The sequence below is a fragment of the Arachis hypogaea genome, chromosome 19, assembly GCF_003086295.3.
Source record: "Arachis hypogaea cultivar Tifrunner chromosome 19, arahy.Tifrunner.gnm2.J5K5, whole genome shotgun sequence".
In the NCBI taxonomy this organism is placed as follows: domain Eukaryota; kingdom Viridiplantae; phylum Streptophyta; class Magnoliopsida; order Fabales; family Fabaceae; genus Arachis; species Arachis hypogaea.
In genome coordinates, this window is record NC_092054.1 from 124,524,064 (window position 1) to 124,545,459 (window position 21,396).

Genomic DNA, 21,396 nt, shown 5'->3' on the forward strand with positions numbered 1-21,396 from the left:
ATTTAAAAAAGTGCACTAATGTAATTTTTCGTGTATCTTCCGTCACTGTAACTCAACATCATTAGTGACATAGCTCAAGCATTGTCACACTAGACATATTAAAACGACGTCGTATGCATTTTGGCGCTAAAGAAGACACTAAATGACGTCGTTTGAGAATTTGAACAATACTAAAATGTTATACCCCTCTCTTTTAGTATTGTTCAAACCCTAAAATGACATCATTTAGTGTTCTTTTAGCACCAAAACAAGTACAATGTCGTTTTAATATGTCCAACATGGCAAGATTTGAGCTATTTACATTTTTTAATCTGGAGGATCAAATTGTAGTAATTGAGAAGTGAGGGACCAAATCAATGCAACTCGCTAATCTCATGGACCAAAGTAGAGTTTAACTCCACATTTATGATATATTTTGAAAGATTTTTAATAAAACGGTTCCATTAGAAAATTAACTAGGAGGTAGCCAACTAGAGTTAGCTAGTTGAAAAACAGGAGGTCTGATATAAAAAAGAAAAAATAATTTTTCACTATCCTAATTTTTTGAATTTCAAAACTAAAAATACAAAGGATTGGCTTGAATTGGCTTATGCTGTAGTTGACTTCCTAGATTTTTTCTTAATAAAAATGGATTAATAGTCAAATTAGTCCATAAAAGATAAGGCATTTTTCAAATTCGTCCCTGAAAAATTTTTTCAATCAAATTGGTCCTTCAAAGATTACGAATTAATCATATCTGTTCTTCAGTTACTCCACTCACAATTTTCGTCAACGATTGATGATGTGAAATGTTAACTAATAGTATACATGACACATGCATAACATATTCAATTAGACAGTGACTAAATATGTTTACGAAAATCTATTAATTTAGTCGTTAGGTCATATTATAAATATGATCTTTGTAATTAGGGAAAATGACTAAATTAATAAATTTTCATAAACATATTTAGTTAATATCCAATTAGGCATATAAGATTATAAAGTATTATATTTGTTATCAATTAACGTTTTACAACATCAATCTTTGAAGAAAGTTGTTAATTAAGTGACTGTGGGACAAATATGATTAATTTGCAATTTTTTAAAGACCAATTTAATTAAAAAAATCTTTCAGAAATAAATTTAAAAAATATCTTATCTTTCAATGACTAATTTGACTATTAACTCTAATAAAAATATACAAAATATATTCTCTCTGATTCGGTGAATAAATAATAGAAAAAAAAAACACTCCCTTCTCTTACAAAATACTAATGCCTAATGACATTTATGTAGGCCTCTCCTTTGCAAGACTAAAATTCAAAATAGACTAAACTTTAGTCTATTTAACCAAAAAACTTTTTAATAATCATTATAATTATATAAAAATTTAATTATAGTTATTTAGTTAGATCAAATAATAATAAGATATATTAAAGTATATATTATTGAAAGCTTGATCGAATATATAGCTTGGTCATCTCTTCCTCATTGTTGGTTTAAACTAAATTGTGATGGTTCTGTCCGGCAGGATGGGAAAGCGGCTTATGAGTTATGATGGCGCATTGCGGGAGGAGGAGGGAACTTTCAAACTTGTATGGGGCCAATTTGGGTCGTTGTCCGGTGGTTGTTGCTGAATTTTGGAGTGCTTTTCACGTTCTTCACTTGGCTTGGATTCATGGGTATAAGAAATTGATCCTTGAGATAGATTCAATGGTAGCTGTTTCGTTATAACATTCAAACATTTTCAAACTCATCCTTATGCTACGTTGCTACGAAGGATAAAGAATTTGCTAGACCAAGAACGGGAAGTTCGAGTGCAAAAAAATTTTAGAGAAGGAAACAGAGTTGGATATGGTTACGCAAACAAGAGCAACTTCTCCACTCTCAACCTTTAAGTTTACTATTAGGATTTTTTTTTTTTATTTTCGTCTAATTGTTTAATCATTTATGTTTAATTTGGACATTAGCTCCTCCATTTAAAAAAAAATAGGAAAGAAAGAAAATGAGAATACAAAAAGAAAATTTTTAATAAACAGTGAAATTAGATTTAAAAAAGTCAACTAAATTTTTAAGAAATATGCACAAGGTTTTTATTTTTTTATTATAAAAATATCATTTTCATTTTTCATTAAAATATACTCTTTAATTAGTCTTTACGATAACATGAGTCATGTAATAGTTTTACACATTACGTGAAAAGGTGACAACTTCAAGCACTTGAAATTTAATCATAGCACATGTATCTCATATTCTCACCGGTCAGTAGTATTCAAATAATGCAAGAATGAAATGAAATGATTCACCTGCCAAATGATAAACAACCGCAGCCTCGATTCATAGTGTTAAAAGTTACCTATTATATTAGCTATTTTAGATATTTTCACCGGAAAAACCAACGTTAGGCACAGTGATGTAACTTTGACATCAACATTCATACGTGGATGTAATAATCTACGGAAATGATGTTTTTCCTTTGCGAACTTTATGGCTACTTTATTCTTTTATGCATACCATCAAACTGCATGAAATATGGCATATATATTGAATCATTATTATTTGTCATTGATTCATCAATCATATATCAAACTAGTCCGTCGTTACATGAAAGGATATACATTAAAAATTCATAAGTCATAAGTTTTGCGTATGATAATGAAGCTGAATAAAAATAATAGTGAACTACGCACCAAGAAGATACTGTACTATATCGGTGACGGTGTGTCATCTTATCCGATACATACCTAATAAAAACAGGGCTTCCACTTGTTTAAGATGCGACTACATACATCTTAAGGAGATGAGAATAAGATACATAAAGCTCAATCCTTGATAACTTAATAAAGAGGAGCTGGTATATATAACTTAAATTTATATTTTGAGATTGTACAATAAATAATTAAATACAATACTATTTTGAGATTGTACAATCTCTTTCTTCTTTTTATTTCTCTTTTCTTTTCTTTTTATGTTTTTCCCCTGAAATTTAAAGAACGGCATCATAAATTATAATCATAGACGTTTATTGAGTTTATTTGGTTGTGATTGAGAGAATTTTTTTTTTTAAAAAAAACAGAAGTAAAAACTTATTTTATAGAAATAGAAGTAATTAAAGTTTTTAGATACGATATACAAATATTTTTTAATAAAATTAAAGTTCAAATCATAATTATATTTGGATGAATATTATAATATATTATCATTTTTAAATAAATAATTTAATTATCCAAATAACTAAAACAATATTCAATATTTTAATATAAAGATATTTTTAATAAGATATAAATAGTTAATTTAAGCTAAGATAATCTTTTATAGGGGCAATTTACATAAATAAATTGTTTGCCCCTCAAATTTACGCAATTGCATTGTTTTAAATATGAAGACGCAAATACATTATTTATCAAAACACATAATTCGCTATAGCCAGCAGTAGATTACATGCGAATGGGGAACACAAAAACCGCTAGAAGCTGTCGCGTTTCTGTTTGTTGATGCTTGGCCATAAACTGCTACTGGAAGTAGCGGTTTATGTGTATTAGGACACATACGTAAACCGCTGGAGGCAGCAGCCATTTACGTTGAGTATGAAAACAAAATAATTACAAAACAAATAATTAATGGTATATACTATTTAAATAAAATCATAAATAAAAAAATTTAATTTATCATTTCACAATATAATTTAAAAAATATAAATATGTATGTAATAAATTTTTTATTTGTATTTATTATTAAAAATAAGACCAAATTATAAATAAAAAAATACAGTACTATGTATAGAGGAGGGAGAATGAGAGGGGGAGAGAATGAGAGGGGGGGGAACACAGGGAGGGGTGGGTTTAGGGCAAAGGATCCTAGGGTTTGGAATCGAGAAGAATATCATCGCTTGGAGAAGGAATCGTTTTCTGTGTTTGTGGATAATTTACCAGAGGATATCTCAAAGAGGGAATTATATCACTTGTTTTGTTGGACGGGAAGGATTAATGACATCTACCTTGCTCGTAAACGGAAACAAGGACTAATTTATCTTTTTGCTTTTGTACGGTATACTACGAAAGGAGGAGTGCTGAAGGCGATTACGGAGATGAATCGTATGAACCTAAGAGGAAAGATCGTCTCGGTGGGTGAAGCAAAATTTAGCAGACAGTTGAAGGCGAGGAAACGACGGGTGCCGGTGGAACGGGGAGTTCAACATGCGGGGGACTTTAAGGAACTTAGTCGGGGAGACGTGGTGACTGTGGTACAAGATGCGGAGGAGCAGAAGGATGGCATGCAGGTCTCTGCCAATCACGATAATGAGCAGATGAAGAGGGTTGAAGTGGCGGTGGTGGAAGAGAATATGAATTGGTTACTACGGAGCTTAGTGGGAATTACTTTGAAACTGATTGACCTCCAATCGCTAAGAAAGACACTATGCAAAAATATGGCTAATGTTGTGGAAGTAAGTGAGATCGGTGCTTGTAAAGTTTTAATCACCTTTGACTCTGTGAAGCATGCAGATGAGATGTTAACGTTCAAGATGGATAGACTATTACAATTTTTTAATAAAGTTTCGAGATGGGAGGAGTCAGCACGGTGTGAGTCTAGACGGGTATGGTTAGAATGTCATGGGGTGCCTCTACACGTCTGGTCATTAGAGACATTTAAAACCATGGGTAGCTTATGGGGGGATGTAATTAGCTGTGATATCGGCACAAGAGCAGGTTCATCCTTTAGATCTGGACGCATTCAGGTTGACACAGGCACTTTTGACACAATTCAAGGCTGGATTAACATTTCGGTTGGTGGTAGCGGGTTTGATGTTTATGTTAAGGAAGTGGGTTCTGAGGCATGCGGAACCGAGAGAACGATGCAAGACCGAGAGGGTTGGTCGGTGATAAGGACTTCGGTTGCCGGTGGCAGCAGTCGGATGGCGGATGTGGTGCCGGGGGATCCGGCGGCAGAACTCATGATGGTCGCGAATAAAGTGGTAGACGGGGAGGAGGGTAGAATGGTCAATGACGATGTGATTTTGAATGATTTAAAATTTAATTTTCCTAATTCGGATAAAGCAGTTATGGTGAGAGATTCGGATAGCTCCTTTGAGTGTACTGGTAAGGAGGATTTTGGGGGTGATGGATTGAATGGCGAGGAGGATTCGGAGAGAACGGTTACCCAGGAAATGGCCGTTTGTGAAGTGGAGAGGTCTAAGGAGAATGCAAGGATATGTGGGGTGGATGAATTGGGTTTATATTTTATGGAACAATATAAGGAAGGATATGATGCTGAGGGTGGTATGGGCTTGGGGATAAAGGGCCCAATTGTCAAAGAAAAGGAAAGTGGGCTGCAATTAGGGGATAGGCCACAAGGGAATTGGGCTGATGAGGCTGGGGCTGGGCAGGATCAGTTGCGGTGGGTAACTGGGTCGGGTGCTGAACTGGGTAGGGTTGGAGTGTCTCGGGTCCACAGGTTTGAAGGGAAGAGCACGCTGCATCCACCGGATCTGGGGACGCACGAGGGGAAGGAGTGCCTGGACGCGTGCGGGGTGAAGAATGCTGGCGTGGGGAGTGCTGCGTTGGTTAGTCAGGACTGGACGGCGGCGGTGGCACATAACTCCATGGCTGGGACGGGCCGCGGCGATCACTAGGGAGATAAGGCCGACGAAGGTGAGCAGGGGAGAACGCGGCTGCTGGAAGGGATACGGGAGCGAACAGGACCGGTGGAAGAGACACATGCATGTATCTCTGCTGGAAACTGGTTGTCAAACCCGGCGAATGTGGAGGAGGGGCTGAGAGGTTCGGGATCGGCTGCTGGGATAGGCATGGTGGGAGAACTTGTAGTGGTTACTGCAGAGTCTGAAACTGAAACAGAGGGACGACAGGGGCAAGTTCAGGGCAGAAACACTGTGCAAAATCAAATGAAAGAAAATGAGGAAACTTGGGCTTTGGCAGTGGAGTCAGGTGCTGTCCTATTGGATGACGACGTGGATATTATGGCAATTTTGAAAGAGCAGAACGATGAGTTAGCGGTGAAAAGAAAAATGGCAAAACAAAAGGAAAAGACACGAAGAAGTCAGCCGAAGAAGCTCAATAAGGTGAGTAAAAATGTTGTTAAATGATTTTCGGGTGCTGGAATATTCGGGGGTTGCGGGGGGACGGAAAATTGAGTATGATAAAATCGTTGAAGAATTTTTATAAGCTAAACATGTTAGGATTGGTGGAAACTAAGAGGCAGGATTTTACGAAGTTTGATGTTGCAAGAATTTGGGGTTGGAATAATGTGGGATGGGAGTTTGTAGAGTCGGCAGGGGCTTCTGGGGGTCTGCTATTAATTTGGGATGATGATTTGTTTAAAGCCAATAACTGTTATAAAGGGGAGAGATGGTTGTGCGTTGAAGGAGTGATGATGAAAAATAATTTTAATTGTGCTGTTTGTCTGGTGTATGGGGCGCATGAGAGGGAGGAGAAGCGGGTTGTATGGGAGGAATTAAGCTATGTTGCGGGTCTGTGTCAGGTGCCTTTTTGCTTTCTGGGGGATTTTAATGAGATTCTACATGTGGAGGAACGTAAAGGGGCGAATAGTTTTCCGGTGTCAGCGGAAGAGTTTTCGGAATTGGGTACATGATATGCAGTTGGTGGACTTGCCTCTGAATGATAGGAAGTTCACGTGGTTCAGGGGTCGTTCTTGCAGTCGGATTGATAGGGTCCTGGTTAATATAGAGTGGATTGAGGAATTTCCTGATGTTCGCCTAAAAGGTGGGCCTAGAGGGTTGTCTGATCACTGTCCGTTGATTGTGGAGGATAAAAGAATTGGGGGTGGCCCACGGCCTTTCAGAACTCTGGATTCCTGGTTTACTCATGAGGATTTTCTGCGAATGGTTAAAAATGAATGGAGAAATTTGGGGGATGGTCAATTCACAAGTAAGTTAAAGGCTTTGGCGGGGCCTTTACGACTATGGCATAAGAACAACTTTGGAGACATGGAGAAGAGACTGCAGACCCTGGAGGAGGAGATTAAGAAACTGGATAATCTGGTTAGTGCTGGTGTCTATGATGGTACGACGGAGGCTAGAAGAAGGGCGTTGGTGAGCTTCTGCGAGAAGTGGTATGTTAGGAAAGAGTTACACTGGAAGCAGATGTCGCGGTCACAACATGCTAAGCACATGGATAGAAATACTCGATTTTTTCATAATATTGCCTCGGCTAGAAGACGGAATAACAGGATTGATGCTCTCTTGATTCATGGGAGGGTAGTGCAGAATCAAACAAGAATAAAGGTTGCAATTAGAGGGTTTTATAAGGATCTATATCGACAGGAAGTAGTTCCGAGGATTGGCTTTCAGGATGGGTTGGTGAGACAGATTGATGGAGCAGAGGCTGCGGCTTTGGAGGTGATGCCATCGGGGGAGGAAATTCGGGAGGCAGTTTGGGACTGTGAATCTTCTAAAGCCCCGGGTAGTGATGATTACAATTTAAACTTCATCAAACGATGCTGGGAGGATATTGGCCAGGAGTTCACTGCAGCAGTGATGGATTTCTTCCAAAGTGCTAAGTTACCAGCCGATGCGAATGTCACATGGGTGACGCTAGCCCCGAAATTTGTGGGGGCTAAGGAGATCAAGGACTTTCGGCCGATTAGTATGGTGGGGTGTGTGTATAAGGTGATTTTCAAGGTCTTAGTGCGGAGGATGAGAACAGTGATGCCAGATTTGGTGGGTGAGACGCAGAGTGCTTTTGTCAAGGGTAGGAAGATACATGACGGAGCCCTCATTGCTTGTGAGACAGTACAATGGCTCAAGTCGCGGAGAAAGAAGGCGACAATCATAAAGCTAGACTTTCAGAAAGCATATGACAGAGTTAGATGGAGCTTTGTGGATATTGTGCTTCAGAAGATGGGATTTGGGCAAAGGTGGAGGAGTTGGGTGAAGGAGTGTGTCACTTCGGCGTCTATGTCAGTATTAGTGAATGGTTCACCATCAAAAGCGTTTAAAATGGAAAGGGGATTAAGACAAGGAGATCCCCTCTCACCTCTTCTGTTTGTACTTGTGGTTGATGTTTTGCATAGAATGTTTAGGGTAGCCGCAAGGAACGGGCGGATTGCTCCATTGCGGATTGGGAGAGATCATATTGAATTGTCTCATCTCTAATTCGCAGATGATACTATCTTGTTTTGCCCTCCGGAGATAGAAACAATTGTGAACTACAAGAGGTTGTTGCGTTGTTTTGAACTGATGTCTGGGCTGAGCATCAATTTTGATAAGTCGAATCTGATCCCAGTGAACTGTGAGCAGGAGTGGGTGGAGCATGTGTGTGGCCTTCTGGGTTGTAAGCAAGCGGTGCTACCTATTCGGTACCTCGGGATCCCTCTAGGTGCGAATCCTCGGTTGGTAAAGACTTGGAAGCCTATCATAGAAAAGGTGGAATCGAAGCTCAGCTTGTGGAAAGCAAAGGTCTTAAACAAAGCAGGAAAGCTAATTCTCATTAAATCGGTTTTGAATAGCTTACCGATTTATTACCTTAGCCTTTACAAGATGCCGAGGGCGGTAGCTAACAAGTTGATTGCACTCCAGAGAAGTTTTATGTGGTGTACGAAGGATGGTGCTTATGGTATGCCGCTGGTGAAGTGGGAAGTGGTTCAGGCTCCAAAAAAGGCTGGAGGCTTGGGAGTTGGCGATGCAGTGGTCAGGAACGCAGCGCTTTTGTTCAAATGGTGGTGGCGGTTCTCAAAGGAGGAATACCCTTTGTGGAAGAAGGTTGTTTGTTCGTGTAATAATCTGGACCCTAGTGCGTTGCTATCTAGTCAGATTCTACCAGTGAAGGGGGGTCCATGGAAAGATATCTGTCAGTTGAATATAGCAGAACAACAGGTGAAAGAAAAGCTTATTAGTGGCCTAGCGATGGAAGTAGGGGATGGAAGACGGACTCGGTTTTGGGAAGATAATTGGGTGCAAGGTGGCCCTCTGAAAGGAAGTTTTCCAAGACTCTTCTCTATTTCAAACCAACAAGGATCTGTGACCGGGGACTGTGGGTTCTGGGATGGGTTAGAGTGGGTTTGGAATTTTCAGTGGAAGAGGGAGTTGTTCCAATGGGAGTTGGAATTGGCTCATCAACTTCATGAGAGGTTAAGACCAGTGAAGCTATCAGTTGGTAGAGAGGATAATATTGTGTGGAAGTTTGATAATAAAGGAATTTTTTCTACTAACTCTTTCATGCAGGTGTTGCAATCGGAGACTCTATCGGCGGAGATTACGAGCTACAGTTTCACTCAATCAATTTGGGGAGGACTTGTACCACCGAGAATTGAGCTTTTTGGCTGGTTTGTTCTGGTTGGTAGGGTGAATACCAAAGAAAGATTGAGCAGATTAGGCGTGATTCCTCCAAATGATAATATTTGCGCCCTGTGTAAAAAGGAGATGGAAACTGTTCATCATTTATTTCTTGTATGTGAGTTTACGTGGAAGGTGTAGTGCGCTTAGTTAAGATATTTTGATAGGCAGTGAGCGGTCCCAGGAACCATGAAAGAACTGTTTGAGAGTTGGATTGGTATGTTTAACAGGAAGGTGGAGCAGCGGATGTTGTTGATTGCATTTTTTACAGTGATTTGGAATATCTGGAGGGAACGGAATGATACAACTTTCAATAACAGGGAAGCAGGGGCTGAGGACGTGCAACGAAGGACGTTTTTGAGTTACAAGGAGTGGTCGGGTACTGTTCCTCTTGGTTGTTGATGGCTTTGCCGGAGATGACTGAATTTGAGTCTTTTTATCTTCTGTTGTGTTTTGGTTTTTATGTTCTGCTGTGTTTTAGTGTTTAGTTGTACGATTCTGCTCCACTTCTATGTGTTGAGCTTTCTTTGTTTCAAAAAAAAAAAAATACAGTACTCAAAGTATTAAATTATATAAACTAAGACTAATTTTTTTTATTCTCATCTCTTTTAAAATTTATAAATAATAAAATAATTTATTTTTAGCCAAAAGTTCACTAAAGCATATATTTTTCTTTTTCAAAATCACTTCGTTCTCTTTTATTTATATCAACTATATAAAAGAGATTCGGAGAGTTCGGAACATGGGTTGTGCTGCTGATTTGCATTTGAGGTTCTAGCTAAATGAATTTATTTTATTTGTGCAACTTTGTTGGCTTATACCAAAAAAAACTATTTATATTTTATAATTGATTGATTGGATAAATAATAGTGACAACATCATAATTTTGATGAATAAAATAAAAAATATAAATATGCATATAATAATTTTTTATTTGTATTTATTATTAAAATGAGACTAAATAGCAAATCAAAGAGTGAGTACTCACAGAGTACTAAAATATATAAACTAAGACTAATTTTTTTTTATCTTCATCCCTTCTAAAATTCATGAATGATAAAATAATTTATTTTTAGTAAAAAATTCACCAAAGCGTATATTTTTTTTTTAAAAATTACTTCATTTTTTATCTATCCATATATATCATATGATTGCAAAAAAATATATACTCCGTTTCTTTCTCTCAATTTTCTTGTAACTTAATTTAGCATAAATAAACATTTTTCACAATTTCCATAAAAATAACATTTTTACCATAATTTATAATTTTTTGGCATGTTCAATCATGAGTAGTTTCATTTGAAATCTTTTTAATTGATTAAGAGATTTGTTGTTCTAACCTCTCTCTAGAATTTTCTCTCTCTAACCAACCTCAAAATCACTCCAAATGAGTAATTTGATAGGCAGCCACTCTCCACGTAAACCGCTATAGCCTCTAGCGGTTTACACACGAACTCCTATGCACATAAACCGCTACTGACAGTAGTGGTTTATGACCAACTCCAATCAAACAGAAACTGCGGTAGGCTAGAGCGGTTTCCATGTTGTTACATTTCAACGTAATCCGCGGCTGGCAGCAGCGGATTTTGTGTTTGTGTAAACCACTACTGCTAGTAGCGGTTTCTATAGATACATGAAACAATGCATTTGCGTCTTCGTTTTGGAAACAATGCATTTACGTAATTTTAAAGGTGTAACAATTTATTTACGTAAATTGTCCCTTTTATAGTGTATCTAAAATTGTAAACGTCGGACAAAAGTTAATGCAAAGTGTAGTCGCTCTTTAAAAATTTAAATTATATACTTTAAATCTTAAATTTTAATTTTAGATCTGAATCATCGACATAAAAATAAGAGTATATACCCATTTTGGTCCTCAAAGAATTTCATACTAGACACTTTAGTCCCCAACTAAAATTAATTACTCGATTGGTCCCTAACAATTAACTCCGTCAGTCACTTAGGTCCTTTACTCCGTTAATTCTAACGGAGGACAAAATAGTCCTTAACAACTCTAACAGGGGACAAAATGGTCCCTGTTCTCCTCTGATCGGAAACGACACTGTTCTCTCCCAATTTTCATCATATCTTGCATAACACTAACAGTCTAACACTGTAACTTCAAACTACACAATGCATACTCTATAAATTTAATGTTCACAAGAAAAAAATCCTCAACTTGTTCTCAACTAATTCATACTCAGGAAACTAATGCCTATGTCTCTCAACTAGTTGTCGTCTTCGATGGAACTCATGAATATAGACAGCAAGTCTGATTTGTTAAGGCTCATCGTCGTCGTTGCCATCTTCCTCCTCCTCTGCCCTAACATCTCCATGACCACATTGTCCACCACTCCGATCGCTTCCTTCAACTTCTTCTCCGAATCAATGTTCAGTAATCGCTTCAGTTTCCATATGAGCGGCAACGGTGACATTGCTCGTTGTAATAGCTTGGATGCAACGGTGACATTACTCCGGAAAAGAAGGAATGAAACACTCAGTGTCTATTTCAAATGAGAATTTGCATATGATGTCGAAGGAGAATCTTCTCATGATGTCCTAATGTCCAACAATCTATATTGTTTGCCGGAAAGTGGAGAAAGGCGTGCCCTTGGAGTAGTTGTAGAACTTGGTCTTGAGGATGTCGTGGACGTTATCGAGGTTGGAGGTGATGTTGTCAAAGACGTGGAAGTGGATGCTTTTTGTGGGTGAAGTGCAGACGAGGTGGATGTACCAGTCACAAAGATTTAAGAAGTGTGTGGTCCATGACATGTTGAAGTATGTGCGACACATGTAACAATTACACCATGCCTTACTCTTGGAGCTAAAAAGGAGGAAGGAAAAGAAGATTGTGGAGATGAAGAAGGAGAGTATGAATGTTAGGGTTATGCGAGATATGATAAAAATTGGAGAAGAACAGTGTCGTTTTCGAATAAAGGGGTCAGGGATCATTTTGTCCCTTGTTAGAGTTGTCAGGGATCATTTTATCCCATGTTAGAGTTTTCAGGAACCATTTTGTCTTCCGTTAGAGTTGACGGAGCCAAGGACCTAAGTGACTGACGAAATTAATTGTTAGGGACCAATCGAGTAATTAATTTTTGTTGGAGACTAAAATGTCTGATTTAAAATTTTTTGAGGACCAAATTTGGTATATACTCTAAAAATAATAAACAAAAAACTAAAATCTATTTAATTAAAAAGGAATACTGCACTCTACTTACTTACTTAGAGGGTAACGATGAGCCTATTTTTTAACATTCTCTAAAAGATTAAATTTACACAATTTAAAAAACTTAAAGATTTCATATTAAACGTTCTATTGTTTTTCATTCTACAAGAAAAACATACACATCATAGCTGTTGATGTTTTGATATACTGAACCGATTTAGCGGTAAAAGGGAGTGTGGAACTTCATCAACTAAGCTAAGTCCAATATTCTATCGAATGATCGAGAAGATCAAGCTAATCTTGGTACCAATATAAATCAAATAAACATTACTCAATATATTGAGAATGAGCTATGATAAATCCATGCATATTCTATTTCTGTTGTGGTTGATCGATGTATTAAACTTTTGTTATCGCGGACGCAGATTATCACTAATGCAAAGTACGCCACATGTAAGAATTGATTAAACACAAACTAATCGAGAAGATTGAAGAATAAGAAAATAAAATACAGTTTTCAAGTACAAACACCATTCTTTCTCAACAATACAGCGCAACTCCACCCACTCTTCAAATATCAAAACTAACCTTGTGCACTATGCAGCAACAGTTAACCGCAAATGACTCACGCGCTCGACGCGAGTGACGATACCTTAAAAACCAAGACGTTTCTTTCTCCATACCCAACCATCCAATCAAAATCCGCTACGTCACCACGACGACGACGCGCGAACCCAAGAATGAAGAATCCCTCTCACATGTGGATCCATCGTGAGAGCTGCGTGGGGTTCACGATTCCCTTTATGTGGATCCCATCCGTCTTCATTATGCTCGCAACCTCACCGTAACTATCCTGCTCCTTCTGCACCTTCTTCCTCACTAGGTCTCGGCTCGGCTCCGCGGCTTGCACCAACTGCTTCGGCTGGCTCTTCTTCGGGTCCACAACAGCCGAGATCTCACCCGATTCAGGCTCGTACTTCTGCCCAAACAAGGTCCCTTTGGTTAAGAACTCGTGAGCCAGGTATCCAGCTAGGAGCCGATTAGTGTTTTTCGGCTCAATCGGCTTGTCAGCTTCGTCTGCGAGCTTGCGCTTTCTGGTGTTGCCAGGTGGCAGCATCCTGCGGTGATGGTAATGACTCATCATCATGGCCTTAGATTATGCCACGTAAAAACAACACAACTAAAATACTCTTGGACGCGACGTTCTCTTCTTCTCGGGGTTTAGAGAGGGGCAAAGAAGTAAAACCGATAAATTCCCCTACATTCTTTCGTTGTTCGAACCGAAAAATGAAAATATAATGGAAAAGCGGGGTCCACAACGAAAGAAGTCACTAAGGAAAATAATTAAAGAACGAAGAAATTAGAGGATAAGAAAGTGACATGCGAAGAAAATAGAAAAAGGAAAATAAGAATAATAATTAAAAATTTAAAACAAAAATGGATGGAAGAGAGAGAAATATAGATGTGGTTATGGATGGTGTTAGGAAGAGGGAGGAAGCGGTGTTGGTTGGGAGAACGAGGGGCGGAGAATATAGATGGGAAGGAGAGGACGGGTGTTGCGCCGCCGTGTGCAGTGGATAGAGAAAGAAAGAAGAGGGATTGCGATTAGGGAGAAAGAGGGGAGGAAGGATGTCTCACAGAGAAACGGAAAAAAGAGGGAGAGAAGGGAAGGGAATAATAATGTGTGCGGAAGGAGAAAAGAGTGCGGTGATATATTTATTTGGTGATATGGTTTTACGCATTTGTCCATGGGGTGTCCACTAAATAACAGTTGTGCCCCGCACTAAGTTCTGTTTCATGCTTTCATTCGCTATACTAAATATTAATTAATAATTAATTAAAAATAATTGTGGACGATTGCGTTGTGTGTTTGTTAGGGCAACAATGAAGATTGAAGAGGCAGCATCACCGTCTTTCTAACTGGACCATGGAAGCTGTTTTTCTTTAATCGGACAATCGTCAAATTGGTAATCATATATGCTTCTTTTTTTTTAATTTTTAATTTTTTAAGTGTTTATTCTCATATGATGATAAATTTTTACATATCGATAATATAAAAATATAAACAAATTAAAATTCGATACGTGATTATATTATCTATATAGATATTTAGCTTTTTTTTTAAATATATTATATTATTATATTTATTAACATATTCTTAAAATTTATTAAAAAATCAAAAATATTTAAAAAATTAAATAAATTTATTTTTATATTTGACAAAAGCTGTCTTTTTAAATTTATCAAATTTTAAAACTTAACTAATTTTAATCTTTTATTTTCAAAATTCAAATAATTAAAAAAATAAAACAAAAATCGCATCTAAAAAAAATATTCTTCTTCTTCTCTCGTTTTTTCGCCCTAACGCAAGCACGACTGTCGACAGCCATCCAAACAGAATCATGCGTGAGGATCAAGATGGGTGTTGGAAGAGGAAGATTTGTAAGAGACATATATGTCATACACTATGAAATGGACGTTCAAGATGACCACCGACTGCAATTTACATGCCAATAGCCATTACGACCCCAATGCATTTAAATTTTCTGAGATCAAATGCATTAACTATAGAGATATTGTGCTGAGAATGTTATCGTTGCTACAAGGTTTGAAGGGATATTCAATGACCTTTTTACTGGAATTTGCAATTCTAATGTGACAATTGGGTTGTCTGCAAAGGCCAAGAAACACTCCCAGGCCCTGGACTTGTGCTGATATTAAAGGGATGACAAGTGGGGTTACGCCTCCACATTGTAGCTTGTTAACTGAATAAGGTCCACAGAAAATCTCAGCTTGTGATTTCCCTCAAGAGCCTCTTCCTATTGATAGCTTGGAGCCTCTTCCCTCAAGATCCTCACGCCTGATTCTATTTGGATGATTGTCATGGTTGCCTTCTCTCAACTCTCAAATGGAAAAAGGAAAAGAGATGAACACCATATTTTATTGAACAGAAAGAAGAAAAAAGTGGAATCTGTTATTGAACTTCTCAATTGAGGGTTTATATACATGCACTATAATGAAGTTAATCAAGCGTGTGACTAATTGAGTCCCAATTCTAACTAACTGGTATAGCTAATTTAATTTCTAACTAACTTTAACTTATGCTATTAATCATATATCTAATAGCCCCCCTCAAGTTGGAGCATACATGTTGTATGTTCCTAACTTGGCCATGAGAAACTGAAACTGAGGTGCAGGGAGTGCTTTGGTGAGAATATCCGCAAGTTGATGCTTGCTTGGAACGTGCACCATCTTGATAATTCCAGAAGCGACTTTCTCTCAAATAAAGTGGCAGTCGATTTCGATATGTTTGGACCTTTCATGTAACGTTGGATTGGTAGCCATCTGAATAGCCGATATGTTGTCGCAAAAAATCATGGCTAAGTGGACCTCAACGTGCATGAATTTTAGCAAGGCAACGAGCAAAAGGACCTCACAAGCAGCATTTGCCAATGCCCGATATTCAGCCTCGGTCGAGCTTCTGGAACTCACATCTTATTTCTTACTCTTTCACGATATCAGAGAATCACCCAAAAAGGTGCAATACCCAGTGGTAGATCGCTTCGTATCTAAAAAGCCACCTCAATCCGCATCAGTGTACATAGTGAGATTGAATTTGGACTTAGAGGAGAAAATGAGCCATTGTCCCGGTGCAGCTTTCAAGTACCGAAGGACCTTATGAGTGGCATTCAAATAGGGAAGGTGCGGATCGGACATAAACTGAGCCAATTTCACTACTGCGAAGGAAATGTCTAGTCTGGAAATTGTTAAATACATGAGGTAGCCAATCAGTCTTCTATAGTGAGATGGGTCAGGTACGGGGTCGCCTTCACCAGCTCGAAGTTTCAGATTTGCATCCATAGGCATGGTGGTAGGCTTACATCCTAAGTAACCTGTCTCTTCCAATAACGACAAAGCATACTTTCTTTGAGTAAGCGTAATGCCAGCTTTAGAGTGTGCAAGTTCTAAACCCAGAAAAAACTTGAGGTCACCCAAGATTTTGAGTTTGAAAATTGATTGGAGTTTCAGTTTAACGTTGTCAACCATCTCTTGCTTGGGGGCAGCAATGATGATATCATCCACATAAACAATGAGGAATATAGTTGCATCGCCTTCACCCAAAGCAAATAGAGAGTAATCCTGTTTGCATTGTGTGAATCCGTGGCTGAGGAGACTGTTACAGAATTTGGTAAACCATTGCCATGAAGCTTGCCTCAGACCATACAAAGACCTTGTGAGCTTGCAAACTAATCCCCCTTTCTGTTGAGGATGGCCCAAGGGTAACTCCATGTAAACTTCTTCATCTAATTCGCGGTTGAGAAACGCATTGTTGACATCTAATTGGAGAAGACTCCAATTCTTGACAGCAGCAATGGTGAGGAGAGTCCTGACTGTGGTGATTTTTGCGACCGGGCTAAAGGTATCCCGAAAGTCGATCCCGGCTTGTTGAGTGTAGCCTTTGGCAACGAGGCGTGCCTTATAGCGCTCCAATGTACCATCAGCTTTAATTTGGCTTTGTACACCCACCGGCACCCGATTGCACGTTTGGCTTTGGGTAATTCGACCAAGACCCAAGTGTTATTGGCTTCGAGAGCATCTAGCTCTTCTTGCATGGCCTGCCACCACTCTTTGAACTTGACAACTTGGTGATAGAACTGAGGTTCAGGAATGATGTCCAACTGAGCAATGGAGTTGTGATATTTGGAGCTGAGCTTGTGAGTACTAAGGTGGTTAGTGAGAGGATATGGCGTTGAGGTATGGTACACATAGTCATTTAGATATGATGGTGGCAGAGTGTGTCGGGTAGATCGGCATAATGGTGGCGATTGAGGCTGAGTGTTGGGGATGATGGAAGAAAAGTTTGGAGAATGGGGTGCGGATGTGGAATTGGTGTGAGGCGAAGGTGGTAAATGTGATGGAATAGGATCTAGAACAGGCTTAGGTAGTGAAAAATCATGAAACAGATCTGTGTTGGATTGAAGATGAGGGGATTGGCTAAAGGGCATGATGTTTTCATGAAATAGAATGTCTCTAGATATGAAGAACTGTTTGGTGCGAAGATTCTAAAGTTTATATCCTTTATAGCCAATAAGATAGCCAACAAAGATAGAGGGATCAGCTCTTGGGCAAAATTTAGTCCTAGAATTGGGAGTAGTTGTTGCATAGGTAAGGCATCCAAAGCTTCTCAAGGAATCATAGTTGGGTGTCTTGCCAAAAAGGAGTTCAAATGGTGACTTGAAATGTAGCAGTTTGCTGAGAGTTTGGTTGATAATGAAGGCAGCAGTGATGATGCATTTACCCCAAAAGAAAATGAGTACTTTGGATTGGAAAAGTAATGCTCTTGCAACATTCAAGAGGTGTTGATGCTTGCGTTCCACGACGGCATTCTGTTGCGGACGATAAGGACATGAGAATTGGTGCAAGACTCTTGCTGCAGGAATGCATCGAGAGCAAGTTCTTTGACATTATCCGACCTGAAACACTTAATTCTATGGCCAAATTGAGTTTCAACCAAGGCAAAAAAATTCTTTAAGCAGTCTGTAGCCTCAGACTTGTGAGTTAGCATATAAATCCAGCAAAAACGGGACGCATCATCAACAATTGTCAAGAAGAAACATTTTCCATTATAAGTTGGGATATGGTAAGGTCCCCAAACATCACAATGTATAAGGTCAAAAGCATTGGAGGACATGTTACTATGTGATTCGAAAGGAAGTCTTTTGAATTTCGCTAAGTGACAAACTTCACAAGTGTGATGGTCTGACTTATTTGGTAATTGCAAGATGTTATCTAAATGCTGTAAAACACTAGATGGAACATGCCCTAAACGTGCATGCCATAATTGGGATTTGCACAAATTTATTTGATTAAAACTAGTATGAAAGGCCGGATTAGACTGAGTAGAGACATATGATGATGACTTGGTTGGGGTGTCAGCTCTCTCGATATAAAGTCCCTGCTGCAGGCTACCCTTCCCAATCTTCTTCGAACACTTGTTGTCCTGAACAATGAAGTGAGTGTATCCAATAGTCACAGTGAGTGAAGAATTGAAAAGTAAGGCGGACAGTGATAGTAAATTGACTCGAAATTCAGGCATATAAAGCACATTGTAGAGTGTAATATTGTTATTGATGAAAACTGACCCTATGAAATTCGCAGAAAAAATGTCACCATTTGGTAAAGAAACTGAAAAATTCTTAGAGGTATGAATGGACTCGAAAAGTGATAAATCACAAGCAATATGTATAGTGGCTCCACTATCTAAGATCCAAGCATTATTGGGTAAATTTGACCTTATCATGGATGTGTTGAGAATAATACCTGCGGGGGTTGCGATGCCTGTGGATTCAGGAGTTGGAATTTCTTGAATTTGGTGATGATTGAGTAAGGACAAGAGTTGTTGAACTTGAGCAGAGGTCAGGTTGGGAGTAGCAGGTGTTGATGGTTCCAAATTGACAGACACATTATGTATGGATGGCTTCGTGCCTCTCCCTTTGCCAAAATTTGGTAGGAACCCGTGGAGCTTATAGCACTTATCGATTGTATGCCCAAGAAGGCCACAATGAGAGTAGAGAGGACGATCTTTCTTGAGTGTGCCTCGGCCACGACCTTGAGGCTGAGTGGCATGAGGATTGCGGGCGAGGAAAGCGACCTGAGGTTGTGGCAGTGAATTCAAGGAAGCTCCTAAAGCTCGATGTTTCTCTTCTTGAGTCACCAAAGATAGCACCTTGTTAATCGCAGGGAGAGGTTCCATGAGTAGGATTTGGCCCCGAATTTGAGAGTAAGACTCATCTAGTCCCATCAAGAAGTAATGGACGTATTCTGCTTGAAGAAATTCTTGCATAGCTCGAGCATCACCGCAGTTGCATTGTAGGGGTCTGTAGGAGTTCAATTTCTCCCAAAGAACTTTGATCTTGGTAAAGTATTGTGAGATGGTCATCGTGCCTTGGCAGAGATTCATCAAATCACGTTTTAATTCGAAAACGCGAGGGCCATTGCCATGCTGAAATCGGTCTATCAAATCATTCCAAAGTTCAGCAGCCGAATTTGTATACACCAGTGAAGTGGCTATCTCTTTTGAAACAGAGTTCAGAATCCAAGTGCTCACTACATCATTGACACACTGCCAGTTTTCAAATTTCTCTGGTTCAGTGGTAGGATCAGGTTGAGGAACAGAACCTGTGATATAGCCAAGCTTTCTCTTGGCATTGAGGGCTTTTCGTATAGTGCGACTCCATAAATGATAGTTGTCCTCACTGAGTTGTTGAGTGACTAAGATTAAACCTGGTTGATCAGCCGGAGAGAGGTTGTATGGGTCGATAGTCATGGATGAGGCTGAAGAAGCAGCCGAAGACAGTGAAGCGGAAGGCTCCATGATCACGCACGATGAATGTCTTCTCGTCGAGGCTCGTTGATCGAAAATTGCTGTTTCGATTCAAGAACAGGGATGAAACAAGCAAGATCTCATCAATCTCTATCGTGTGAGCTAAGAAGAGAGGATGAAAGAAGAAGGTCGAGGAAAGAAGATGCAGAAATGGCGGAGAGGAGAGGGAGCGGAAGAGAGAGAGAGTGGACGGTTACGGAAGCTTCAAGAAGGGTTTGCTTCTGATACCATATTGAATAGAAAGAAGGGAAAAGTGGAATCTGTTATTGAACTTCTCAATTGAGGGTTTATATACATGCACTATAATAAAGTTAATCAAGCATGTGACTAATTGAGTCCCAATTCTAACTAACTGGTACAACTAATTTAATTTCTAACTAACTTTAACTTATGCTACTAATCATATATCTAATATATTTTTCGTTCCTAGATGTGGTTTTTTTTTTCTTAAATTATTTAAAATTAAAAATACAAACTTAAAGATTGTTGAATTTTGAAATTTAATAAATAAAAAAAAAAGTAGTTTTTGTCAAACATAAAAATAAGGATATTAATTTTTTTTTAAATTTAATAAAAAATATTTATAAAGATATTTTAATAAATACAATAATATAATATTTTAAATAAAAAACTAAATACTTACCTAGATAATATAATTTACATATAATATTTTTATTTATTTATATTTTTATCGTACAAATACCTATAACTTTATTATTATACATGTTTGGGTTCTTTTGCCTTTGGTCAAAACCTATGAAGTACGGACACTTTGCTGAGTTGCCGTGTCTGCGTGTCGGACACATTTCGAACACGACACTCACCGACATTCGTCCGACACGCGTGTCTGCTGTGTCCAAACCGTGTCTCAATAAAAAATAAAAAATTCTTTTCCGGACACACTTGGATACACCTAAATACCATCACGTGTCAGCATGTCCGGTCTTATTCTTAATATATATTCTTAAAATAAATTTAGATATAGTATATATTATTATTTATCAAAATAAAAATATTTTAAATACTTAATATAATTAAAATAAGACATTAAAAATAATTTAAAAAATTAATTTATATTTTAATATCAATAAAATATTAAAATATTATTACGGTTTATCTAAAATATACTTTATATTTTATATGTATGCGTATCCCCGTGTCATATAAGATTTTAAAATTCACATGTCGGCGTGTCCCGTGTCGTGTCGTGTCCCGTGTCTGTGTCAATGTCCGTGCATCATAGGTCAAAACTCAATATTTACACAATTACACACCACCATAAAATTGAAGAAGAAGAAAAAAGAAGAATAACAATAACAATAACAATAACAATAATAATAATAATAATACCATTATATTTAAGGTCCGGTCTTTGGTGCTTATCACTTATTTTGGAATTTTGTTAAACTTATCTTTTAGAAAAAAATTTAAATATTTAAAATAAAAATATAAAAATTAATTTTTAGTTAATCAATTTTAGAGTTTATAATTTATAATTTAAAATGTAAAATTAAAAATTTATGATTTAAATCTAAAATTTAAATTAAGTAAAAT

General features: G+C 38.0%; 1 protein-coding gene across 1 annotated transcript; it reads right to left on the minus strand.

The window, feature by feature from the left end:
- Positions 1-12,922: 12,922 nt before the first annotated feature.
- LOC112776902 (uncharacterized) lies at positions 12,923-14,158 on the minus strand. The gene has a single exon (XM_025821174.3). It carries the CDS (start codon positions 13,603-13,605, stop codon positions 13,213-13,215), a length of 393 nt encoding a protein of 130 aa, XP_025676959.1. The 5' UTR covers positions 13,606-14,158; the 3' UTR covers positions 12,923-13,212.
- Between the last annotated feature and the right edge of the window lie 7,238 nt (positions 14,159-21,396).

What these genes read in the sequence shown, in the direction of transcription:
- LOC112776902 (XM_025821174.3), bottom strand. Translation starts at nt 13,605, where the DNA reads ATGATGATGAGTCATTACCATCACCGCAGGATGCTGCCACCTGGCAAC.